Raw genomic sequence first — 27,512 nt, 5'->3', positions numbered from 1 at the left:
ATTCTTACCCCAGTTCTAAATTCTGCCAATTTTATAGTGTCTTTCAAACTTGCAGAACTCAGGATCTTTCAAGTCCTGATATTTTCAGTTTTTCTCTGCCTCTTTTCTCCAAAGTCATTATCCATCCTTCACATTCTCAATTGCCATAATTATTTTGTTGACGCCCATCTTTAATGTGTTGTATTCAATGAAAGTTAATTCTGATTGCACCAATCTAATCAATGAGACCAGTGACCGACTTCCTTTGTATACAGAACAAAGTTTCTGTTACTAGTGCAGTTAAGTTGATCTAGCATTTACTTGGAGTACAGCATGGTCTTAACTCTGGCCTGAATCATGCTCATTTAATTCAGCCCCTGCACAAGTTAATTTGGGCTGAATTCAATTTTGAGGTCAGTGTGTTCATTGGTATTCATTCATACTTGTATAGTGTGACGATGGAGCTGCAGCAGCTTGCTTTAATGCATCCCATAATGTTCAAACTTCTGCAAAGAATCAGTGAAGATGTTCCTGTACTTTGCTCAAGCTGAGAAAATAGGTTTCAGGATCATTAGCAAGTGTTCTACATTTTGCTGAAGATGGGCATTGAGAGCTTTGGCTGTGATCATGTCATGTATTTCACAGTTTTCTTCACAAACCTCCATCTGTTATGCCAGCTATTGAGATAGTGCTCAGAACAGTCCACTACCATTCAAAATACCTCCATATCATTAGCCTTTATTTTTTGGACCACTGAAGTTAACTAAGAGGTGTATCAAATTAGCTCTTCTGCAGCTATATGTTGTTAGCCTGGGATTTTTTCCCCTAGATTTGTTCTCCTTTTGGTTACATTTGTAGCATTATCTGTGACCAAGCTACATCCTAGGCCAGTGGTTTCCACACATTTTAGTGCCAGGATCTACTTTAAATCAACACTCTGTCAGGATCCACCAAGTTTTGAGACAAAAAAATTTCACCTTTCCAGTCATTCAAGCCTTATTTTTATTTTTTAGTATGGTGGGGGCGCTGTCTGGTATGTTTGAGCTTCACATTAATCAGATCAGAATGATTCAAGTGGCTGTGAGTTCTTCACTTGCCTTTGAGAAGAGCCAGAACTGCCTACTCATGAATAAACATGCATGTGCAGCTGAGTTTTGCTTTCAATCAGGCTTAATACATTTTTCTTGTCAGCTATCAGCTTGTCAGTTCCAGTTTCACAACCCACAAACAATTGAGTGGTGACCCACAGTTTGGGAAACTGTCCTAGGATATTTAAAAATTTTTTATCACAATTTGCTATCATTTTTGCTGCTGCTTGTAAATATTCTGCTCTGTGTGCATGACCTGATGTTTCAATTTGTTTCTGTAAGGATGACAAGCTCTTCTGTTGTCATACCAGCACATACAAAGGGATAATTGTGGATATTGCTTCAGCCATCTAGACTTGTAATAATTTTTCCTTCCAAACTTGTTTCAGAATATTCAGTTTAACTCACAGAGTTTAACCCAGCAGTTGTCCTGTGCCATTTGCTCTTCTTAGTGGACTATATAATAACTGAATGATAGAAGTGTTTGTTCAACCATTGGGAAAGAATGTGCTGCAAATACAAACCAATCAATCTCTTAGTACTTATTATAATTTGTTGGTTCTTATTGCAAGCTTATCTATGGTGCTTTCTAGATGATGAAAAGGTTTAATTCCAATGAACATCAGATCATCTTAGTACATGTTGCTGAATTACTGCATTGTAACTAGCAGATTGTTCAAAATTGTCAACATGATTATAGTGTTGAAGATGAAAAGTCATCAGAAACCTGCATGTTGAAAATGGATCCTCCCAAATAAAAATAAGTCAATGCAACTGGTTGTTAGCACACTGCTCTCAGCATGCATTGGTAGTACTAAAGATGACAGTGTAAAAAGATCTGCGTATTTCAACCACTATTTTATCACAACTTTGTCAAAACTGATAGCATAAAGTAATTTTTTTACTGAAACCATATTCTGTAATTTTCTATATTTACTAGAACTTTTTTCTGAAACATGACAACTCAAGTAGTCTTCTCAAAACCTAAGGCCAGGAAAGATAATTGGTCTTAAAGATGAAATAAGAGTTTACTAACCTGAAGATCCTCTGTTTGGATGTGTTCCTTTTGTCATCTTCAAAGCAACTTCCTTCTGTGAAGGGGGCATGTTTCATGATGTTTCATTTGGCAACCAGGTCTTGCTTTCCAATGTTCCGCGTTCATAAAATATGGGAACACCATTAACGTATTTCCAAACAGTCTGTTTTCTAGCATTATAGTTTTCCCTTCTAATAAGAGGAAATGATATGGTAGACCTCACAACAATGGAGGTTATATATACCAAAGACCTTGAGATTCTGGTCCTATCCTTTCACACTTGTTTCTATTGTGTGCTCTTCCCTGCTTGTATTATCTCCAGCCTTTTCTGTTTTCAGATAGACTCCACCTCCTCTGATAGTTCTCTGCTTATTGACTTTCTTGCAAGTATGTACTTTCAGAGAGAAAAGTAATGGCTTGACCTTATGTAGACAAAGTTGGGAAGGGACAGCAGAGGGTGTTTTTCTCAAGGAGTCAGCATCACTCAAGGAGACTATTGAAAGCAATTCTAGGAATTTAATAGGGCTCCCAAGAATTTCCAACATTTTGGGGCTGGGTGGGGAAAAACTTGACAAATAGCTTCGGAAAACAGGTCTGATCTCCACGTGTTGTTAATAAGCAAGCTATCTCTGGAAACAAACCCAATTTGAGAACGGGAAAATTTTTCTGATTTTTTAAAGACTTAATAGAAAATGAACCTAAATCTTTGCAGAAGGCTGTAGAACCCCATAAAACTGAGATCCTAGTACAGCCATTTTCAACCACTGTGCAGTGGCACACTGGGGTGCTGCAAGTTGTCCAGTCTGCCACAGGAATTTGGGGGAAGGTCATTTATCAGTAGGGCCAATAGGAGATGTGAGCCCCCTGACTGGCAGCATGGTGTGCCTTGTCAATTGTCAAAAACCTGGTGGTGTACCTTCACCATTTTAATGCCTTCTCAGTGTGCCGTGAGATGAAAAAGGTTGAAAATCACTGCCCTAGTTCCAAGAACTGTTGGACCTTACAAATTCAAAAAATGGTGAAATAATTCACATATAAATAAAATTTGTAATCCCTATTCTGTAATGAAAAACTTTATCTATAATAAACTTAAATTTAATAAGTTTAAATTAAACTATCATATAGAACTGTTTCAAAATGAAGCATTACAATTTTTAGGTAAATTATTTCTATCTCTGCTGCTTCACAGTAGTTTGTACTATCCCACAGGACTGTGGTTCTACTTTAGTTCCCATGCTTGAGACTGTAGTCCAACTAAGTCAAGTCTAGAAAATGGTAAACAGCATCTCAGAGTCATGTACTCCAGATGAAGAGACATGGAGTTCTCTCTGCTGGTTTGTGACCAAATCATCTTCCTTCATTCTTGGTTTCAGTCTTGAGCTAGTGCTCTAGCCTGAAGCCACCATCCCGCAGTACTGTTGCTTATGTGTAAGTTTTGACTATACTTATTCTTCTTACTGCAAAAGTGGTAGGTAGTCTGCCTCAATGTAGTGACTAGCACACCAACTGCCAAGTAATGTGCTGATGTGTGCCTCTAGGGCTCTCCTGATGAATGCTCATGTGTAGTGATTATGGCTGCAATGGGGAACTCCTGATTATACAGTCCACATGTAATTGCAGTTTTCACTGCCACTTCCCACCTGTATCCTCCTAAGTTGGGGCTCTCTTGCTAATGCCTTTGATGTATTGTCCTCCCAATTGCATGGGGTGTCCTGGGATTCTTCCAGCAATGCTCCTGCCATCCCAGCTGCAGCCTTGCTCCAGCACAATCCTTTTTTTTTCTGGGGCAAGAGCAGTTCTCATTCCAAGATGAGAAGTGCCCGTGCTTCGTTGTGCCAAACTAAGCACAGCTGGAGGTTTACATATCTGCGCTACATGTGGTTGTTCATGGGTCCAAGGGAGCTTTTTCCCATGTCATCTACACCTACCTAGCCAAGCCTATGTTTTTTATTTAGCTGTATTTCCGTCCATGTGAATGCAAGTCATCAGGCTAAGGATCTCATCTAGTCCAGTATCCTGTTTCCCACAATGGCCAAATACATGCTTCCAGGAAACTCACATGATGGAGATGAAAGCAATAGCTCTCCCCATCTGTTGTCCTCAAGCAACTGGCATTTAGGGGCATAAGGCCTATGAACATGATGGCTTCTTTAGCCATTACAACTAATTGTAATTGGTAGACTGCTTCTGAATGAATATGGTATAATCTACATGTAAAGACTAGGGTTGTGATCATCTCATCTTGTGGCAATGAAGTTAATTATGTGTTGTGAATGCTTTTATTTTGTCTGCCCTGAATCCATTTCATCCTATTTCAATTGATGACAATGAGTTCTAGTGTTATGGGGGAGCGAAAGTTCTTCATATGCACAGTATGGAAAATGGATAATTTTGTAATCTCCTCAGTACCCTCCCCCATACTCAAGTTGCATGTTTAGAATTAAAAATCCAAGATACTTTAAGCTCTTCTAAGATGGAAGGCACTCTTAACTACTTGATCATTTTGCTTGACTTCTTCTTTGCTTATTCCAAGCTCTACAATTTAATCTTTTTCTAGATTAACTAGAACTGTTTCCAGCAGTGGTTCCCAAACTGTGTTGCTGTGGTATCCTTGGGCACATGGCAAGCTCACAGGGGTTCCACGGGATGTCCTTGGCAGCCTCTCTTCTTACTGGTTTACCTGGGCACTGCTGTTTTGACTTGTGTAATTCAAGATAGTGGTGCCCAGGAAAGTTGGATGCCACAATCTTGAATTGCGTAAGATTGCAAGATTGCGTAGGATTCAAGATTGTGCTGGTGTCATGACTGTGGTAAGTTTAGGAACCACTTGTTTTGTATTCCAAATATATCTGGACTTTTCCAAAACTAACTAGGCTACCTTGCTGCTCACCTCGGAACTTAGATCAGCTATTTACAATCTTTTCCACCTCCTGGCGCACTGACAGAGTTCTAAAATTATCAAAGCACGCCCTTGGTTTTTTTGAGGCACTTTGTGCCTAGGCACAATTGTCAAGGCACTCCATGCTGCCAGTGTGGGCTCACATCTCTCAGTGGCCCTACTGATAAATGGCTTTTCGCAAAACTCCAGCAGCAGCCCAATGTGCCATGGCACACTGGTTGGAAATTGCTGCCCTAGATAATTGATGAACAAGTTAATAGCATCAATGTGGATCCATAGGGCTTCCCCCCAGCATGAGAACTGTCCATATATTCCCACCATCTGCTTCCTTTTTTTTTGAATTATCAATCCATAAGAAGATCCTCTTGTCCTACAACTCCAAGATTACTCAAGTGTCTTTGGTAAAGAATTTTGTCAGAAGTACATTAGAGATCCCAGAATAAAAGGTCAACTGGTCCATATTCACGTTCTTGTTGTTGCTCTTCAAGAACTCTAGAGGGTTGGAGAAGATGGGAGAAGCTAGATCTACCTATGTAGAAGCCAGCTAACTCTCAGCAAGGTTTGTTTTTCCTCTCTGTACTTAACTTTCTTGAATAATTGCATTCCACGAATATATGCAGGATGGACATTCGGCTAACTGGCTTTTAATTTTCTGGATCACTTCTGGCTTTCTTTTTAAAAAAAAACAACAAAAAACAGAAACTGGTCTTATGTTTAGCTGCCTTCCAGTTTTAATGACAAGTTGTATTTTTTTGTTGAAAGAAAACTACTTGAGTAGTTTAAAAAATTCTTGGGTATATGCCATCCAAAGGCCATTTTTAATTTTTAGTTTGATTTGTCTTAGAATGACAAAAAGTTACATTCTAAGGCTCAGTTTGACACTGTTCTTGATACACCCTCTTTGAATGATCAGTTCAAAGATATCAGTGTGGATATCTATGCAACAACTTCCAGAGTGACTGATGTAACTGGTTCATTTAGCTTTACCTTCACCTTCAGTTATCCTTTCACTCTTGTACAATCTTCTGATTCAATAGCCCCTCTGCTCAATACACTGATAATTTAACCTAAAACATCTTTTAAACTGTTAGACCAGTCTTTTCTAACAAGACTATAAATAAGGCAAAGTAAAGTGGTAGTAGTGATTCTGACATACTGCAGGAGAATATGCATGAAGAAAATATGGCATAATACAGGTTGAGTCTCATTATTTGCAATGGTTCTGTCCCAGGGGGTGGGTGGCAAAAGCATTTAAGCAATTCAGTTTAAAAAAACAGAGTCCCTTTGCTTAGGTGACTTACAAACAGCCTTGCTGACCTTTTGAAAAACACAGGGAGGCAACACTCTCTCTCCAGGCACTTAGGTTTCACTAGGGGGAAGCAACCCCTCCCTTTACCAAGAGCCCCAGCAAGGGGGAAAGAATGGGTAATAATCACTGCCATTTAGCCTTCATGTGCTCAGGGGGAAGGGAGGGGTTTGCCTTGTGCCTGGAGAGAGAATGATTGATGGATTGTCAGCTGGCTGCCCTCTCTTGCATTAATGAGGCTATTGTTAAAGCACTGTTTTCCTTTAATTTAAAGGGCAATTATCACATTGAGAAAAATCTGTGGATAATTAGGTTATGCATGTAATTACTTGCATGACTGTCAATATCAGTAAAAAGCAGTTTTTTAAACTGTGATTTTAAAGGGATGCATTTTCCCCCTTCTCCAGGGATCATAAGAAGAACCTTGCTGAATCTAGACTAGGCCTATCTAGTCCAGCTTCCTGTATCTAGTCCAGCTCACAGTGGCCCACCAAATGCCCTAGGGAGCACACAAGACAACAGACACAATCTGGGTCCTGGTGCCCTCCCTGCATCTGGCAATCAGAGGCAGCCTGCCTCTAAAACCAAGAGCTTGCACATACCTACTGTGACTTGTAACCTGTAATGAACTTTTCCCTCGAGAAATTTGTCCAATCCCCTCTTAAAGGCATCTAGGCAAGATGCCATCACTACTTCCTGTTGACAAAGTGTTCCACAAACTAATTACATGCTGGGTAAAGAAATATTTTCTTCTGTCTATCCTAACTCTCCCAACACTCAACTTTTGTGGGTGTCCCCTGGTTCTGGTATTATGTGAGAGGGAAAAGAGTCTCTCTATCTACTCCATCTCCTGCATGATTTTGTATGTCTCAATCATGTCCCCCCCTCAGGCGCCTCTTTTCTAGACTGAAGAGGCCCAAATGCTGTAGCCTTTCCTCATAGGGAAGGTGCCCCAGCCCAGTAATCATTTTGGTTGCTCTCTTTTGCACTATATCCTTTCCCCACTATATCCTTTTTGAGATGTGGCAACCAGAACTGGACGCAATACTCCAGGTGTGACCTTACCACATTCCTTCTCATTTGCACATCTTCTCAGCACATTCCTTCTCATTTGCAGTGGCCATTCCGTGTTGAGTCAAATCCATGTAAAAAAGTTCCATGTATATCGAGGTTGGAGCTGTATACTGCAGAGTGCTGTAGATGTGTGTGTTGTTGAGTTTTTTGTTGGGTTGCTTAATATGTTTAGTTTGTTCACTCTTGACTCGTATTCCATGTAATGACTGAAATCCCAAAAACTTACAACTCTTTCTGCCCAATAACGATTGGGGTTGTATTTAACATAGCAAACCACTTCTGAAGCAGAAAGGCTTTCAGAAGTTCTTGTGATATTTCATGGGGCTCTGGTGTTCAAAGAAAAAAATTACATGGGTATGCCTAAAGTAGCTCTTTGGATCCTGGTCAAAGTATTTCTATTACAGTGGGATTCATTTAGCCTTAGCAGTATTAGGAAAAAGCTGCTTCTAGCATATCTTTATGCCCGAGAGTAATGTTTTTTTTGTTAAACATGAACTTAAGAACAATAGTTATACTTTGTATTCATTTAAACATTTGGGAGTCATTTTTTGAATTTTCCTCTATTTTCACTTTTCCAGAAGTGTTGAACTAAAAATATCTTTTTAAAAAACAAAACACTGATGCTCTTTTTAGATTACCATATTAGAATTTTACGATAAATTGATTTTTTTGTCTGTTTGATTCTCTAAAACTGCATCAGCAACTAATGCTGTTCAAATACTGTATGTTTAATCATTATTGCAGATGTCAGTGTATTCATACACTTAATACAATCTGCACTTCTGGAGGAGAGGAGGTTACAGTAGTCATTGTGGGAGATGGAGATCTCCAAATTGGAAGAGATGATGTTGCAGTATTTACATGGAACACAGATCGAATCTTATTATTTGCTTCCCAAAATTAAGTGATTAGAGCTGAGCTTTTGTCTCTTTGATAAGATGGATGGGGCAATGTCAGTAGATAGAAACATCTGTCAGAGGAAAAAAGATTTGGGAGGAAAGATTACCTTTTTATTCTTAAGAAGTCTAACTCAAGGCCCAGTCCTATCCAGCTTTCCAGCACTGATGCAACCCAAGGTAAGGGAACAAATGTTACCTTGAGGAGGCCTCCAGGACTGCCCCCCACTGCAGGATGCAGTGTGTACCCCATTGGCACAGCTGCATCAGTGCTGGAAAGTTGGGTCCTTTAGTATGCCTAAGTAGAAACATCTAAAAAGCAGTCAGACATGGGAGGGAGACAAGTTGTGGATAGAAAAGAGGAACAAAGTGTTGTCATTGTTTGGCAGTACATCAGCCATGGAATTTGAGATCACTTGGAGACTATAGATAGAATAACAAGGAATCAAGAACCAAACCCTGAAGAACTACAGTAATAGGAGATGGCTAATAAGAAACCTTCCCCTTGTGAAATGTTGAACAAGCAGTCCCACTGGAAGAACCGGCTGATAACACCATGACAGAAACCTAAGGCATGTAGGAAGTTGGCATAGGAAAGGGTGGCCAGCTGTACTGAAGACTGCAGGGAAGCTGAGGCGGATGTGGGTGCAGTACAGGCCTTTTAGATTTGGCCAAAAGAAAAGAGTAATTTTATCAGACTGAAAATTTGCTGATGTGTAGAGGACAAAAGATTGTATTAATTCAGGAGCTGAAAGAGAATGTCAAAACACCAAGTATATACTGCTCCTGTTTAAAGGGAGCTGGAAGGAGTTTTATGATAAAGGGAAGGAGATTGGACTCTAGGAAGTCACTGAATACAGTAAGACTGGAGGAGAGAAATTGCAATGGGATGGGGAAGAGATACTGGCAGAGAAAAGCACATGTGGTATGTGTTCATGCTTCAACCCCTTATGTGATATTCATCACTTCCCTTTTGCAAAACTCTTAAGCATCTTATAAAAAGTACACCATTAGTTTTTGATTTACCTTATTTTATTTTAGGAGAATGACATCTTCCTGGGCTGGGAAAAAGGAGCTTACAAGAAATGGGGGAAGAGTAAGAAAAAATGCTCTGATCTAACACTAGAAGAAATGAAAAAACAGGCTGCTGTTCAGTGTCTTCGCTCTGCTTCCGATGAAGTAAGAACTAGCACCATTATTCTATCCTATCTAATTCTTTATCTGTGATATTGAGGTGGTGGGAAAGATTGATCCCCCCCCTTAAATTCTGGTTTTAAAATTTGTTTATAATTTAAATTAGCATGTTTCTTTAAAATAGTCTGGCTTAAAATGAAACCTAAGTTTAATTTTAAAAATATATATACAAATAAGGTGGAGGGCAAACTGGTAAAACTGTTATTTTTTTTCTGCAAATTTTTGTGTATTGTACTTTTACTTTGTTATTGCCTCCATCTTTCTCCCCACTGCAAGCACCTTAAAATGATGGTTCAAAACTGGCTTAAACCTCACAAATAGACTTGTAGATCATAAATAGGAATGCAACCTGTTGTAGCATACTTACAAAGATTGTTAATTATGAGTTGAGATTTGAAACTAGAATTTCTCATCGACCATAAAGTAGCTAGAAGCATGTCACTATTTTTTTTAGCCTTAACCCCCCACTCCATTTTTTTAGTATTGGGATGAAACTGACTTTTCTTTCAGGCTGTTGTAAGATTTCTGAGATACTGTATATCAGTGTTGTCTTTAGCACTTGCCTGGTCACACTGGCAACCTGGAATTTATATTTAGGCAAAGTTCTTTTTTCCACCAAACCTCCTTAGTAGTTTCAGTAGTATATGAAGTGCTGATGGTATTCTTGGTAGCCAACTCCTGCCAATTGCCATTTTTCCCCCCTAGGATGTGCTTAGAAATTAGTATCTAGAGTCTGTATGTATTACTTTTCAACAAAAAGAGTTCACAAAGCAGTTTACATAGCAAAATAAATCAATAAATGGTTCCACGTCCCCAAAGGGCTCACAATCTAAATCAGATATAGAAGAGAGACCGTCAGCAGCCTCTGGAAAAGATGGCAGGCTAGGGTGAACAGGTAGTTTTTCTCTCTCTCTCTCTCTGCTAAATGTAAGATTCTTTGGCGGGTTAGCAGGGGTATGACCCTAAGTTGCAATATAGGGTCATTTCTCAACACATTTTACAGGGGAAAAAATTATAGCCCACAGTACTAGCTACCAGAAGTTATTGGCACTTCACATGCTGCTCAGAGGGGTGAGGCAAAAAAAAAAAAAAAGATTAAAATGAAGTGCTGCCCTACCCACTGGCAAGGTTAAGCCCCCAGAGCAGAAAGAGACTTTTTTTTAAGGTGGATAACTTTTAGCTGACACATGTGAAGCACTTTGAACATTCAAAATGTATTATATAAATTCTAAATAATTGAAGTCCATTTTCATTTTAAATATATTCTTTTATTAAACAGAGCTCTGGAATTGAGACTTTAGTGGAGGAGCTCTGCTGCCGACTGAAAGATCTCCAGAGTGAGCAAGGTGAGAACACCTCTGAAAACATTTATTCACGAAGATTCAGTCTCTCTGAGATGTGTTGGGCCAGTTGCCTGCACACTGTAACTCAATTGAATCTGCTAGGCTACCTAGACTAATACAGTTCCAAACAGCTGTATAGTCAAAACAGCTCCAAGTTTGAGAAGTTCTTGGGCAAAGTGCTCTCTGGTGTGCCCTTTCCCTCATCAGTGGGTTCTGGCAGGCTTACTTGGAAAGATGTTGACAATACTTTTAGTGCTAGCATGGCTGGAGCTGCTATCCACCTCGGGGCCCCTGATTCAGTGTCATTCCAAAGCAATGCTATGTGGGGAAGTTATGTGGGTGGGACCTCCAGCCATGCTGGCAATGAGAAGAGTGTCCTTGTTACATGTTTATGGTAAGCCTGCCAAGGCCCACTCATATTTGGGTCCCGCTTTGTGGGCTTACCAGGTGGCAGCAGACAGCAAAAGTTATGATGCTCCTTACAGATTGATGGCTGGAACGACTGTTTAATTCCCCCATGGAGCCACAGCTGGAGCTATGCTTCCTTGGGGTCATTATGGGAAAAGTAAAATGGTGGCTTCAGGTGTGTAAGTACTGAGGAGCACCAGTGCGTGAGAGAGAGAAATGACTGCACTGGGACTCTTTTTAAAAACACAAACAAATGGCAGATGAAGTAGTAAACCCATGCCACAATAGTGCAGTTTCAGGCTGTTAGTGGAAATTAACCTGATATCCCTCCTCCCATACACACTCAAAAAACCCTGCACATCGAAACGGAGCCTTCTCCCGGACATGTAAATTTTCTGTTTTAGTTTGTATGGTAGAGCATTCACTCATGTGAGCCGCCTCCTGCAGGTAGTGGACTGCACCATTTATTTGCTGTGTGTGAGAGCTACATGAATATTATTCCTGAACTGTTGAGGCTAGTTAATCATAGAATTGTAGTCTTAATTAAGTATAATGAATGTTTATTGTTGTAATAAACTGATTTGAAATGAAGGTCTCCCATTTTTAGATGACTTCTCTTCTTCTGTAACAGAGGAGAAGATTCACAAAAAGCTTGAGGACTCTTTGCCTCCTGAAGTTGATTTATGTCCTGCAGCAAAGGATCAAGTGGAAATGTATGTCTTGGCTTTTGTTCTATTATTTTAACATAAAGTATTTTGTGTGTGTGTGTGTGTGTGCGTGAGCGTGAGCGTGAGCGCGCATGCGTGCAGCTCCTTATTCAAGACACTTTCTCACTATGCCCCATCCTTGCATTGGATTAAAGTTTAAAGGGAATGCAGTCCTTTAAGCATGCATTCCTTTAAATGCCATGAAGTATGGAGCAAGGGGAGGGGTAGTGAAGTGCTCCTTGCCAATGTATGTGCACAAACACACACACACATAGTGGGTCCTCCTTATCCACATGCTTGGCATTCGTGGATGCCTCTCTACACCTCAGAGGGCCTCCCAGATGTGACTGAAAGTCACTTCAGGTTCATGGTGTTGACATCTAGTCACATCTGGGAGTCTTACTGATGAGGCTGAGAAACTGATGCATCATCTGGAGGGCCCAGTGTGACTACCAGGTAAGCTTTGTTGCACTGCAACCCTGGCCCCTGCGAATTTCATTATCTACAGATTTCTCTCTCGCTCTGTGTGTGTGTGTGTGTGTGAGAGAATATAAAATTGCAAGTTACTTTAAATAAGCATTTGGATTTTTACTGACCTTGGAATATGAATTTGCAGTTATCATTTTCTGATTAAAATGTTTATTTCTGTATAAGCTTCACTGTATAAAAGTTTAATTTTGTTTGTACCTGCATACAAACTATTCTGCTAGCCTAGATAGTTGGTCACACCATTTCATGTTTTTTTTAAAGGCATTGTTTAAGGGCAGACTTATGGTACAGCTTAGTTGTTAATAGTTACCTTGGAAAGTTTTGGAGTTTAACTGCCCATTCTTATTGGGGCTTATGGCAGTGGAACACAAGTAAAAATGCTCTTTAAAAGTGCACTGAGGAGCTGCTGGGTGCTGGCAGGAAAGCCAGAACCTTCCTGCCCACTCCAGTGGACCCCGCTCCTTCTGCTGATCAAGATAAGATGGCAGGGAGGGGGTATAAAGCAGGCAGGGAGGTGGCGGAAGGGGGTGGATCCACTGGTGATGGTGCATGCTGGATCCTGTCCCTCTTTTCTGTAGCCTCCCTGCCTCCTTTCTTTCTTCAGAATTGGGTTAGCGAAATCACTAGTGCATATTTGAGGGGACCCATTGCAGAGCGAGAGGCTTAAGGAAGCGTAAGGTGATTTAAATCCCCTTTCACCTCCTAAGTCTTCTGAGCAGCTCCCCCCAATTGGATACAGCATGCCAATGGAGGTGGGATGAGGTGGAGGATTGGGTTGAAAATTCAATTCTGTAGTGGCTGAAAAATGCATAAAATATACCTATTCTGTCATAGCAGTATTTTTCTCCATCAACCGTAATTACAAACCTATGGTGTCAGATACTGTGTCAACAGGCATAGGAGTTATACCAAAAATATAAATATTATTAAACATGTAATTTATAGTAAAATTGAGTTTGGCACTCTTTGGAGAGAAGGGTTTGAACACAGGGTGCCTGTCCTTTTAGGTGAGGTGATACAGGTTGTTTCAGTTGCAATTTGAGGGAGATTAAAAGGGCAGTAGATTTGGGGTGCCCTTCATCCTGAGTCTCCTGCCACTGCCATCTCTCTGCAGCCTGTCATGAGTGCATCCAGTGCAGCTCCATTTGTTGCATGCTAAAAGGCAGCAGAAAGCGGATCATCTGTGTCATTACCTTGCTCCTGACGAAGGTTCTTCAAATGCAGAATCTGTGGGGCTTTAGATTTGATTTACAGGGAGCTCCTTCATATATGCAGTCCCTTTAATGTGGTTGCTTTATTTTTGTTGATGTGTAGCATTGGTGGATCCAAAGTGGTATCAGGCAGCATTCTGGATCACATTGCCTTTGGTTGAACAATGTAATGGATACAGGTGGTTGTTGTGCTTGGTATAACAGCTATTAAAATTGGCACTGAGATGTTGCTTTTTCCCCTCCTAGGTATTATGAAGCATTTCCACCTCTTTCCCAAAAACCAGTTTGCCTGCAAGAAATTATGACTGTGTGGAATAAATCCAAAATTTGTTCTTACTCCAGCTCCTCATCTTCTTCTACTGCCCCACCAACTTGCACAGATACATCTTCTCCGAAGGACTGCATTAGTGAAAGTGAAGCATCTAAAGAGAGAAATAGTAACAAATTACCTATCGGTGTACCTGAAAAAGCCACACAGAAAGATGATAAAGATGAAAAGGAGAATAAGTTTGGGAATAGCAGTGTTGAAGAGAAACCTTTTTTGTACAAAAAGCAAGTCCGTCACAAATCCGAGGGAAAGATGCGTCTTCGATCTTGGTCCTCTGGTTCCAGTGAAGGAGGTTCAAACTCTAGTGGTAATCAAGGTGAATTAAAAACAGCCACAAAATGTGTTAAAGTAAGACACAAAACGAGGGAAGTTCGGAGTAAAAAAGGAAGAAATGGGCAAAGCAGGCATTTGGTAAAGGCTGGGGAAAAATCTGACAGAAAAATTCATGGAGGTGGCAGCAGCAGCAATGGTTCCATCAAGCAGCTATGTAAAAGGAGTAAAAGGCCATTAAAGGAAATCAGAAGAAAAGAAACAGGGAACTATGAGGGCAAAGAGCTATATTTTGATTGGAGCAATGAAAAGGAATATAAAGAGGAGCCGTTGTGGTATACTGAGCCAATAACAGAATATTTTGTTCCCCTGAGTAGAAAAAGCAAGCTTGAGACAACGTATCGCAACAGACAAGGTGCATGTGATGCAACATCAGAGGCTGTTGAAGAATTAGCTGAATCAGTGCAAGGACTTTGCATTAGCAACAATAATATTAATAAAACATACCTCGCAGCAGGTACTTTCATCGATGGCCATTTTGTGGAAATGCCTGCAGTTCTAAATGAGGACATTGGCCTCACTAGGACCTCAATGTGTTCTCAACCAGAGGACGATACACACTCAGATGGTGTTCATCTTTCTGAACTAACACACTTCTATGAAGTGGATATTGACCAATCCATGTTGGATTCTGGTGCCTCAGGCAAGATGCAAGGGGAGAGTCGGATTTTAAATATGATTCGGCAGAAGAGTAAAGAGGGAACTAATTTTGAGGCAGAATGTTGCATAGTGTTTGATGGAGTGGAGTTGCAAAGGGAAAGTGCAATATGGGCAGATTCAGCCACCTCTGTTGGTGCTGAAGGGTGGTTCTTGCAAGATCTTAGTAATTTAGCTCAATTTTGGGAGTGCTGTTCATCTTCTAGCTCTGGTGATGCAGATGGGGAAAGCTTTGGAGGAGATTCTCCTATTAGGCTTTCTCCTACCTTAGACAGCACAATGCTTAATTCACACATGCTTGCAGGCAATCAAGAGCTGTTTTCAGATACTAATGAAGGGTCTGGTTTAAATTCTTTTTCAGTGTTTGAAGTGCAATGCAGTAATTCTGTCTTACCATTTCCTTTTGAAAAACTCAATTTGGGAAATGAAAATACAGGCTCTAGTAGCAATGTTGGTATGTTTGGGAAAACACAGTCTAGATTGTTAATATGGACCAAAAATAGTGCCTTTGATGAAAATGAACACTGTTCTAATTTATCAACAAGAACTTGTAGTCCATGGTCATACTCTGAAGAAACACGTTCAGACAATGAGACTTTAAATATTCCATTTGAAGAATCCCCTCAATTTAACTCTGATGATATTAATTACGTAGTTCCCAGAGCGTCTTCAAGTTATGTAGATGAAGAAATTGTAGATTTTTTGCAAGAAGAAACCTGCCAGGAGCAGACTAGATCTTTAGGAGAAATGCCCACCCTAATTTTTACAAAAAAATCTAAACTAGAATCTATCTGTGGTATTCAGTTAGAACAAAAATCTGAAGATAAAGAATATGAAACTACGCAAGTATGTAGTGACAGCAGTCCACACGAAGATGACTATGGCTCAGGGGTTATTAAAGACATTTGGACAAACATGGCAGACAGAAATTCTGCAGCAATTGTAGAAATAGATGGAATAGAAGAAGAATTATTTTCAGCTGATGTAAATCATTATTGTTGCTGCTTAAATGAAGCCAAGGTCGAAATTCTTCAGGATCCAAACAAAGCAGTACAAAGATCAGAATATCACCTTTGGGAAGGTCAGAAAGAAAATTTGGAGAAAAGAGCTTTTGCTTCACACAACTTATCAAAGGTGGATTGTGGCGATTATACTACACCCTCTAAACCTTGGGATATTAACCAGGATAAAGAAAGTTCATTTATTCTTGGTGGTGTGTATGGGGAGCTCAAAACATTTAATAGTGATGGCGAATGGGCAGTGGTGCCACCCAGCCATTCAAAAGGAAACTTACTGCAGTGTGCAGCTTCTGATGTAGTTACAATAGCTGGAACAGATGTCTTCATGACTCCAGGAAACAGCTTTGCCCCTGGACACAGACAATTATGGAGACCCTTGGTATCCTTTGAACAGAGTGAACAGTTGAAGTGTGGCGATCATGGATTAAATCGGGGGTTTTCATTTATCTTCCATGAAGACTTGTTAGAAGCTTGTGGTAATTTTCAAGGTGAAGAGTCTGGTCTTGAATATTCATTCTCTTCCTTTGACTTGAATAATCCATTTTCACAAGTTCTTCATGTAGAATGTACATTTGAACCAGAAGGAATTGCATCCTTCAGCCCTTGCTTTAAACCCAAATCTATCCTTTGCTCTGATTCTGATAGGGAAGTTTTTCGTCCTAGAATTTGTGGCGCTGGGAGGACACAGTACAGAGCTATACGAATTTCTCCAAGAACTCACTTTCGCCCAATTTCTGCATCTGAACTTTCTCCATGTGGTGGAAGTGAGTCTGATTTTGAATCTGAAAAAGATGAGGGGAATATCCCTGCCCCCTCTCAGCCTGAAGTGTTTGATGATCCACAAGCTGATCTCAAACCACTGGAAGAGGATGCAGAAAAAGAAGGGCATTATTATGGCAAATCAGAACTTGAGTCTGGAAAGTTCCTTCCTAGATTAAAAAAGTGTGGAATGGAGAAGAGTGCACAGACATCTCTGGATTCCCAGGAAGAAACATCTGGAATATTGCTCTTAGAAAATGAGAATTCTTGCTTGGAGTGCAGTATGAAAGAACTGCAAGACACAAGGGTTGTGGAAAACTCAAAAGCTAGTTGTAATGTTGTGGAACCACAGGAAGAGGAAGACCAGTCATGCAGTTGTAAAGAAAATTCATACGAAGATAACGTTCCCTCAGCACAACAGAAAGAGGTATGCTCTTGTGAGATTTATTTAAAATAAACATATGCAGTGTTTAAGATGAAACAGTAGAAAACTGTATGGTTGTTAAAACGGAGCACGCCTCAAAATACAAACCCAAGAAGCAGAGGACAAAAAACCAATTAAGGCAAATCAGAAAACACATACATGCACTGTATGAGAGAGGGAGTGTGTGTATGAAATTAATACGTATTTTAAGAAATGGGTTGTATCCCTAACTTTTCTTCTGGGAGCAGGAGCAGTGATAATTGCCAGTCTCCACATAATGCCCTGATTTTCCAGAGCAGTTTATTGAGGAGTGCTGTAAGCTATTGAGGAGGAGGCGGCGAGAAAGTTTGCTTCCACACACACCTTTTCAGATGCAACCAATGTATAAATAAATGTACTGCACATATTTGTAGTTCAAATAGTCAACAAGTTCTAGAAATATGAAAAGATGGTTACATTCCACTTTTCAACAAAGAGTTGTTCCCTGTCCCCAGAGTTCACAATCTTTAAAAAAGACCCCAGCAACAGTCACTAGAAAAGACACTATGCTAGAATAAAGAGGATAGTTGCACTCCTTCTGCTAAATATAAGACTACCTCACTTAAAAAGATGTCTCATTGCCAAGTGAGCAGAGATTAATTTTGGTTACTGCTTCCATGCTGTGGGATGAAGTTTGGATGCTGGAGTTCCTGTTACATTCTCAGAAAATTAGTTACCTCTTAATGCCCTTGACTCACCCTGTTATCTTTCAGCTTCAGTCCTATCCAACTTTCCAGCATCAATGCAGCTCCAAGGTAAGGGAACAAATCCTTACCTCCCTACCTTGAAGAGGCCTCTGTGACCCCCCCCCCTTTGCAGGATGCTGTTCATACTATTTGACATGGCTGCACCAGTGCCTGAAAGTTGAATAGGGTTGGGCTCCTAGCCCAGCATGATTGTAGGTTGCTTTTCCCCAGCAGGGTGCACTCTATGAATAAAAGCCTCCCTGCTAATCTCATAATGGTGAATGGGTGCATGGTTGACACTGGTGCCATTTAGTGTGGCCATGATAACTACATTCAGTCAGTGTTTCTCAACCAGTGGTACTTGAGGTGGTGTCTGGTGGTACACTTGAAACTCCTGCCTCCTGGCAGCGAGGCCAGTAACACTAAGCAGCAATAGGAGGCTGGGTCGGTGGGCTGAGCTCCAGCATGCACTTTTTCTTTCCCTCAAAAAAGCCCTCTTGTCCATCCTGAGCCTCTAACTGGTGTTCATTGCATCACATCTGGCTTCCCAATCCAGTAGTAACTGGTGATGAGAACTGCCAGTAGTACTTCCAGTAGATGCAGCATGCGAAATGGTGCAGTGAGGAACAAATGTTGAGAAATACTGTCCTAGCTCTTTATGTGCATCCAAGACATTTTGTCTCATTGTATTTGTTCCCCTTTTCAGTTTCAGTTATAGGCTACTTAACCCCAGCTCCTCAGACAGCTGCCTTGGGATGCATTGAAAAATTGATAATGTTCAGCCTGGGTATCTGTCCAATTTTGTATGCCTCTTAATTTATAAACTATTTTGGGAAATACAAATAATTATAACTTTGTGTTAAATATTATTCTGAAAATGAACTTGCAAGGGAAAATAAAAATCTCTTGTTAATGAGTTTGTGGGTCATAGGCATTGGGAGTTTGTAAAGAGGTTACTGTATTGATTTCTGCTGGTAAGGGGTGATGTGTGTTTGCTTATGCTTTTATTTATTTATTCACACATTTGTATTTTGGCTTTCACCTCTTTAACAGGGATATCTTGTTCCTCAGTGTGGTTCATAGTAGTTTAAAATCTGAACACAACAGTTGTGTTGCAGTCAAAATAGGTGTGAACTTTTGCTCTTCAAAGGAAGAAAGAGATGCAATTTAATATGAAAATAGACAACCACTTACAAAAATAAGTGACATATGGCTTCTTGGTTTGTTCCAAGGAAAATCTGAGCTAGGGTTATATTAAAATATTAATTAAGATGTACTTATTAGCAGAGCTGTTATATATAACTCTTCAGTGAAAAGTACTGTATCCATTTTTGTATTGTAATTACTGTCACAATTTATGTGGGCATCATGTGGTGTGGCATTCTGTTTCTTTTATAAACTAAAATAATTTTTCAAACAGTTTCCTGTACTGAATAATGAACTTCAGAAAATAAGCTACAATCAAGCAAAGCAGTGTTGGTGGGAGAAAGCTCTCTATACACCACTTTTTCCTGCATCACAATATGAAGGTAGCAGTATCTTTAACTTCTTTAAATTGCATCCAAGCCTAGTTGAACATCAGAGTTAACGCAGGTGAACCACTTAGGAAGCTGATCATATTTGGGGAAGTATGGCTCCTGCTTCCCGGGATTTCTGATCAGGTGCAGTAGTGTGATAAAATTCTCCACCCCATTTTGCAGGGTAATACAGATGATCACTGTAACGAGTGGTTACCTGCATATTGAGAAACTATCCTTGGCTGCTTTCTGTTGGTAAACCAGCTTAACCAGTTGGGCCTCTGTATTTAATCTTTGCTACCACCTGATGAATAATCTGCACATTTACCTACTAGTGATTTGGATCAGTTTGAGGTGGAATGAATGTAGAAATCCTGTTGCCTTAACTTTAATTCAAGATTAATATAATGTCTTTTTCTCATTTGTACTTTAAAAAAATGTACCTTTATAAATTCTGCTCAATTGTGCAGCCTGTTTTTGTTTTGATTTTGCATTCTGTAGCTGGGCTTCTACTGTTCCTTTTTTTTTGTTCTCTGAGTAGGTATTGGAACGGGCCTGGGGAAACATAGCAAAATTAGAGAGTGGCTTTTGCTAACCTGTCATAGCATTCACAATTTATTCTTGCACAGTTTCTCTGCATTAAGCTACATCACAGGGGATAAGAAGTGCAGCTGTACTCAATATAAGGGTGCATTGATGAAGAAAGGTTCCAGTCATGTCCAGAGTCCCTGTGGACTCCAGCCCATGGATTTTATTATCCACAGGGTGGCTGGGTGTGTGTGTCCAGAAACTGATTTCCCATGAATACCGAAGTCCCACCTGTATTGTATGACTTCTAAAATAAATAAGCTTTTAATGAAATGGACAGCAATCTGTTAAATCAAGGGTTTACTGTATCTGTCGCTGCTCTTCTGGCCACTGAACTATAGAAAGTTCTGATGTGGGAGGTGCTCTTTCTACATGCAAGTTTTCACCCTATACGTGGGAGCAGGTGTTGCAGCTTGATTCTGTGACAGTATTGTGGTGCTCCTTCACGTTAATAGTGTCTGCTTGGGTAATGTGTTCATATAATAGGGACTATGCAGTATAGTGGGCCCTCCTTATCAGTGGATTTGAGCATCCATATATGCTGAGCTCACAATTCAGGAGGCCTCCCAAGACCTTCCAAATTCAACCAGAAGACACTTCCAGTCACATCTGGGAGATGTTCTGAGGAAGGCCCATGGTCTACTCCACGGCCCTTCTCTGGCCTCAGAAATCCTCCCAGAGATGACCAGAAGCTGCAGACACAGACTGGAAGTGGCTTCCAGTTGCCTCCAGGAGGCTTGAAGAGACTGAGAGGCCAGCCCAACCTCCAGAGGGCCCACACAACCCCAGGTGAGTCCTTGCAGAACCACAACCCTGCCCCCTTACAGAGTTATCTGTGGATTTCAGTATCTGGGGTGTGTGTGTGTGTGTGTGTGTGTGTCGTGGAATCTATCCCCTACAGATATGAGGGGTCCACTGTATATTTTATAATTTTGATTCTTCATTAGCTTATGTTGCAGCTCTCCTTACCTATTTTGGTGTTTTTCAGTATCTTACCCAGAGGCTTTATTTAGCATCTAATAAATATTTTTATCATTCCACTTCTTTAAATGAAACCTTCTATAATGGGAATTCTTTTTTCTTCCTCCCCACTCCACAATCCTCTAAAACAAAACCTAAAGAATGCTGTACGAATGTCAAGAGGGAGAATGGTGTTGGAGAACTTACAGATATAAAAGAAGTGCCACACACTGAAGAGCATCTAGATTTTAATATGGTAAGTGGCTTGAGTTTGTTTTCACTATTTCTACAGCACCTGTAGCAGCATAATTGTTGTGACTGGCTATAAAACAAAAATCTGAATTATAAAATGTTTTTCCTTTTCATTGTAAATCCATATTTATTTGCTAAAACTTATATGCCCAGTCCTTCAATGTAAAATATTTCTGAGAGAAGGCTTACATCAGTAAAAAGACAGAATAGTTCATAAACTTGTCATCCAAGATAGGCAAAATAGGAGAGATGCATCTGAAATAAGCATGGACTCCATGGAATAAAGCTAAGTAATGATTTCTTGTAAAGTGGTGATGAGATTGGGGAGAAGGTGTGGGAAATGGCCTTTAAGCTAAAAGCTTTTGATAGCCATTAATAACTTTTGAAGGCTTTGATCCAAAAACACCATATGGAATGGAAAGTACTTCCTGGTTTCAGGGGAGTGGGTACTATTTTTTTCCAACTATATCCCATCATACCAAATTGACTCCTGCTCTAGGTATGAGAGGCCCAAAGGGTTGCAATGGGAAAAGAGGCTGAAAATTTCCACAATACACATGGAACTCCACACATGTAGGCTTTTGGATTTGGTCAGGATGTGGAACTACATTCTATTGAACTTGAAGAAGATTGAATTTTGTTTGTAAACCAGAATTTACTGTACAGGAAACACATATGAAAATGCACACTTTAATTCATTTTTATCTACTCTGGAAGATGTTAACTAGAACAACTTTTTTCTTTTTGCAAAGCCATAATGTTCAGCATTATAATTTTTCTTCCAAATTTAAACCTTAGGTTTCTTCTGTTAATGAGGCAAGGTGCACAGAAACTAGAAGTTCTGAAACAAAGTCAAACGGTTTTAGGAAGAAGCTTTACTCCAGTGATAGCTCCAGCTCTGAAGGCACAGCATCAGAAGGTGGAAATGGATGGGCAGATCCTTGTGAAGAGGAACTTTTCTCTCGAACTCACCTCTAAAACTGCAATGTAAAAGCAGATGGTTTGAGAATGGCATGAAATGGAATACTCTTCCTGAGGGTCTGTAACTCAAAATCGAATTGAGTTTCCCCTTCAGCTAATGGATTCAGAAGTGTATTTATCTTTCTCTTCTTGATATTTTATTTTCAGTAGTTGGGATCATGGTCCCATTGAAGGCTTTTTTTCTCCCTCCAAACTGTAAGCTTCTTGGCTATTTGGACCTAGAGTAGATTGTGTTGTCAAATCAAGAATGGATGTGCATGTGATTGTCTTGGTAGTATCACTGCTCTTCTGCATCCTAGCTGCAGTTATTTTTAACTGTAGCCCTATCAGTATTACTATCTAATTAGCATTGCAGTGTCTACAACTATTCAGAGATTTTATCTTTTGGCACATTAGGCTTTGTTCTTTAAGATTTGGGAGATAAATACTTAACACTGTAATCTATCAGTGCCTTTCTGAATGTGGGAGGAAAGCATGTATGGTTTGTCCAGTCTTTAAGATCTCATAAATTTGGAGTAGGAATACTAGGGCTGTGCTTTAGAGACTTTCAGAAACTGTGTTTTCTATGCTATGATCTCTCTTCTTGACTTACATATAAGCTAACACAGTTGAAACTTTTGTGTGTTACCTTCTTGCTAACTAAAGAAGCCAAGGTTTTCTGCAGGTGTGGAAAAAACATGATTTTCTTTCCTCTTCTTCCCCCGCTAGTTCATCTTTAACGTTCAGGGCTCAGTGTTGTAATGTAGATAATAAATTAACAACAAATGACACGGCCAGATCCTGGGCACACTTACTTCAGTGTAAGCTTTATTGATGTCAATGATACTTACTTGTAAGTGTGCTTAGGGTTGTGCCATTGAGTTGTCTGGGGAAATTAACTGAGTGTTTTGTCACAAGCTGCGAAGACTTAGCTTGAATGACTGAAGCAATCTAAGAGTCACTGTTCAATATTTTATATGCAGAGGGTTAGTGCATCACTCAAAATAAATCCAGTGGCGCCTGCAGTTAGCTACTATTGTGGCTCTAATTTAGTAAAACTTGTAGCTAACTTTGTGTCCTGAGAGAGTGTTAGGAGTAAGTTGTGTGTTACGGGTGGGAGTGGGGAAACATGATGACTTACATGTGTGATTGCAGTAGTGATTGTTGCTTTATGTGACCTGCTCTTAAAATTTATTTTAACATAGTCAATGCATCTGTCAAGTTGTAACTGTGCAAGACTATCAACTCCCTGTGCTACTAACGTATTATGCAAGTCATATGAGCCAGGAGGAGCAATATTGGTTTTTACCATTTCATAGTTGTTTTTTTTTTAAAAAGTGATCTATACAATAGCAGCATGTTTAAGACATCAGAAAGTGCAGAAAGTTTACTGTTGACTTGAAAATGCTAAGCCATTAATTTTGGTAGTCAAGAAACAATTTATAGTTTGAAATGGTAAGCTGTACTGGCTTTGAAATTATATTCTGTGCTAGTGAGCTAAACTGAATTTGAGTTTAGTTGCCTTTTCTTAATCGATAGTACATGACTTAAGATCTAGGGTAACAATACCTTGTAAGGTTGCATGTATCCTTTCTGTTGACTCCATTGGCTTGGTTTGTACTTTACAGGGAAATGTTATTAATAACTGCTTTTAAGCTACATTATTTTAGCATTCATACAACAAAACTTTTACAGTGTTGTTGTTTTTCCCCCCTTATTTGAATTCTGGATTTTTATATATTTACTTTCTTCTGGAGCTTCCTTAAAATGTTGTATAGCACATGCACTGAGAACATTGACTGTCAAGATGAAAGCAAAAAGAATGGAACCGCTAAATCCTAATGATTAACTTGAGTCATTGTTAGAATAAGGAATAACCAAATGGGAATATTTGAAGGGGAGGACCCACACTTTTTAAACTCAGCTTATTTAGGGTAGAGGTCTCAGTGGTTGGTTGGTTACATTATGATTTTAATATTTTAACATCTTTGAAAATTTTCATGTTACATGTGTGGGCAATAACAAATATTTGTTTTCATAATTGAATGGATAAAACTGAAGCTTTCCAGTGAGAAGGTTGGTGTGTGAGTTTGTGTTTTGTTTTTCTGCAAGGATAATTTAAAAGTGGAGATGCTGAAATGCACTGTGGTATGAAGAGCATTGCATATCCATAGCACTGAAGTATCAGTTTTTCATTCCTGGGCTGAATTTGTTTCTACTTTTTGCTTCAAGTGGTTGTATTGTTCTGATTTCACATACACCAGAGTAACTGAATTTGTTTTTTGTGGAGTTACTAAACACCAAATAAAAGATAAAAGAACAGTTGCATTGTTTTTCCTTGTGTGCATTCTTATAAAAATAAAAACATTCTCATATTGATTAAGATGCAACTAGTGTTGGTGCAGATTTGGGACTCTTAGGCATGGACTCAAAGACCACATCCCTCTGCTTTTTGCTTGGCAAACACCTCACACCATTAACTCTGTTCAGATATTTGATCTCTTTTGGGGAGCTTGTAATTGCAAAGCAAGAATTCTGTTTTCCTATTTTTTTTCTTGAGATTCTTAACACTGTTGCCACACTTTTCAAGTCTACCTAGGTTAAAGAGCTGTTTCAGTGGTTTAAGTAGAGTAGCTGTTTAAGAGCTACCTAAGTTAGAGAGCCTAAGAGATATAAGTGGCCTAGGAGATTTACATTTTTATTCAGTATAATTGTGGCCCTCTTTTCCCAGTGGGTGGTCCACAAGAACCTGAAAAGTGGTCCCTGAGGACTCACCCCCTTCCCCCAAAAAGCACTTAATTTTTGTAAGTGCTTCCATGACCTTTCCCTCCTGTGTCTTTCTAGCCTTCTTCCTGCTGTATGGGGGAAAACCTTGGGTACTTTGGAGGAAGAGGTGGAACCTATAGGAGAGGCTCAGAGGAGAGAGAGAGTTCTGCAAGAGGAAGGTGGACCTGAGATGGGTATATCAGCCAATGAGGGGGCAAGGACATGCAATGGCTGAAGAGTGAGGGAGACATGTCTGCAGAGCAGTAGTGACAAAGTGAGTTGGGGGATGGGTGAGCCAGGGCAAGAACCTAACCCTCCTAGATGTGGGGGGGGGGGCAGGAAAGAATGAAAGGGAGAGCAGTGAATGGGACTAGGAGCCAGGTGTGACCTGGCGCTGAGGGGGGGGTAGAATGATGGGCTTGTCCACTTCAGACTGTAGGGGGGCAGTCATATGTTGAATGCACTGCTGTTCAAGGAAACCTCACTATGTAGTAAGTGACCCCTCAGACTGAAATGGAAGAGGCCAGGATTCCATCCCCTGAGCTGATTACCTCCTATGTGATATATTGGGGGGGGGAGAATCCAAGAATGAGGAGTGAGGGGAAAAGTGAATGAAATTGCAGGGAGGGGAAGAAGATGGGGAGGTAGAGGAAATTGGGAAGGTGGATGACGTGAGGGGAGAGAAATAAAGATGAGGTGAGGGAGGGAATGAAGGGAGGAGAGAATGTTGGTGGGGAAAATGAAGGGGGAAGCAGGAATTGAGGGATGGAGAAATGTGAGTACAGGATCTAATAATTAGAAACTTACTACAAACTTAATTGTATACTTTGTCTGCAAGGGTTGGATGTGGTCTACAACTATTCCAATTTTTGCCTCTGGTCTGCAGCCTCCTAAAGATTGGGAACCACTGCTTTAGCAGCTGTGAGCAGGGGCGGAACCTGAAGGGCATGTGTCCAAGGCAATATACCAAAGGGGATCGGAGGACTGCCCCTCAGGCTCTGCCCTAGTTATGGAGGAGGTGCTGTTGCCTGTACCCCCCTTTCTCCTTTAGCCTCCATAGGGGAAGGATCGGGTGCAAAGCCACTTCAGCAAGCGATTCCTCCCCTGGGGAGAATATCGCAACAGGAACATAACCCCTGTGGATATAGAGGGACACCTGTACAATTTACTGATAAAATTGGCTGTTGGCAACCATAATGATACATTCCTGGACCTCCCTGTAGATACCGATATCCATGGACAGGGCCTGAAAGACTTCCTAGATAAAGGCCTGGGAAGATCTGTTTTCCCTAGGGCAGTGGTTCTCAAAGGACTCTCCCTTAAGGGATGGGGGAAGTCAGCAATGTGTGTCACTAAGGGGGGGCGCAGGGGCTGGCATACACTTACCAGTCTCTACAGCAGTCTCCCAGGGGCGTGAGGAGCCCTATGCGACTACACAGGGCTCCCCAACCTTCACAAGACAAAAGTGAAGTGATTGCACCCCCCAGCCTGTTTGCAATTCCCCCTGGCCCCAGTTCTCAAGCTCTCTGAGTTTTGAGAACTGCTGCTCTGAGGTATATCCTAGAATTGTGTCTGTGGTGCTCTTGTTTGGTGTTATGTGGAAAACAGCCACAACTGTGGAGGGGGAGGACACTAAGCTGCTTTTACTTCAGAGAAAACTTTCTAGCTACTCCAAGTACATCAGCTTTCAGCAAAGTCTCTTACAGCCCAATCCTATGTAACTTTCCTGAGCCAATGCAGGTCGTCTCCCCCCCCACACAAAATATGCAGAGTGTAGTGCATGTCCTGTTGGAATTGTTGCTTCAGTGTTTGAAAACTACATAGGATTGGACCCTTTGACTGGGCTTACACATACAGCAGACTCTGATCTGACTGAGCAGGAAGAGTAGATTGTAGTAATATAAGATGATTTTAAGTGCTCTTCCATGTGAAAAATGTACTGCAAAGTAAAACTACATATAATACTGCAGAAAAAGCTGTTGATGACCATTTGTCTTCTGAGCTAGCTTTCTGTTCACATGGAAGCCTTTAATGTGATTTTTCCTCCCCCCTTCCCCACAGTTTAAATAGATGCAGTTAAATTCTACCACCTCATTCTTCTGTGGGTGCAGACCAGGCCCTTGTTAAGAAAAGTAGCTTGTGATTGTTTCCAATGGCATAAAATAAGGGGATTGCAAATACTTCACTGTGGTGCCTTTCCTAAATTTAGCTCAATACAACATTTATTTGGGAAAAATCTATCTTGGGTATTTGAGAGGATTTTTTCTGCACATCATGGAATCTGAACTGCGTAGATTATAAAACCCTGAGCTGTGAGCGCAAGAATAGTTGTCCAAACATACCCCCAAAGCTGTTCTTTGTCCCTCTCTGCTAGCCAAGGCTATATTTAGCACAACAGTAACCTATGAGAATGGAAACTTCCCTGGCTAACACTGTCCTCTTTCCAAAGGGCTTGATAAAACTGGAAACAGTAGGTAGTGTTGACTAGGTTTGATTTGACTACTGTGATCAGGGACAACTTCTTGTTCTTCCTAACTTGTTGCATATATGCAACGTTTTTCTCTGCACCCTTTTATTGGCTATTTCACATTACAGGA

General features: G+C 40.4%; 1 protein-coding gene across 3 annotated transcripts in view; it reads left to right on the top strand.

Annotated features, from left to right (window-relative positions):
• Nucleotides 1-24,471, top strand: part of KIAA0232 (KIAA0232 ortholog) — a 56,718-nt gene extending 32,247 nt beyond the window's left edge. For all 3 annotated transcript variants that reach the window (XM_066623981.1, XM_066623979.1, XM_066623980.1), the window contains exons 3-9: nucleotides 9,320-9,457; nucleotides 10,752-10,818; nucleotides 11,855-11,936; nucleotides 13,877-17,150; nucleotides 19,293-19,401; nucleotides 21,099-21,193; nucleotides 21,988-24,471. In XM_066623981.1, the coding sequence (XP_066480078.1) occupies nucleotides 9,410-9,457; nucleotides 10,752-10,818; nucleotides 11,855-11,936; nucleotides 13,877-17,150; nucleotides 19,293-19,401; nucleotides 21,099-21,193; nucleotides 21,988-22,167 (3,855 nt within the window). In that variant the 5' untranslated portion in view covers nucleotides 9,320-9,409 and the 3' untranslated portion in view covers nucleotides 22,168-24,471. The remainder of the gene's footprint in view (nucleotides 1-9,319; nucleotides 9,458-10,751; nucleotides 10,819-11,854; nucleotides 11,937-13,876; nucleotides 17,151-19,292; nucleotides 19,402-21,098; nucleotides 21,194-21,987) is intronic.
• The last annotated feature ends 3,041 nt before the right edge of the window (nucleotides 24,472-27,512 follow it).

The sequence above is a fragment of the Tiliqua scincoides genome, chromosome 4, assembly GCF_035046505.1.
Source record: "Tiliqua scincoides isolate rTilSci1 chromosome 4, rTilSci1.hap2, whole genome shotgun sequence".
Lineage (NCBI taxonomy): Eukaryota > Metazoa > Chordata > Lepidosauria > Squamata > Scincidae > Tiliqua > Tiliqua scincoides.
The sequence above is the reverse complement of the archived record's forward strand: the minus strand, read 5'-3'. Positions and strand labels throughout refer to the sequence as shown.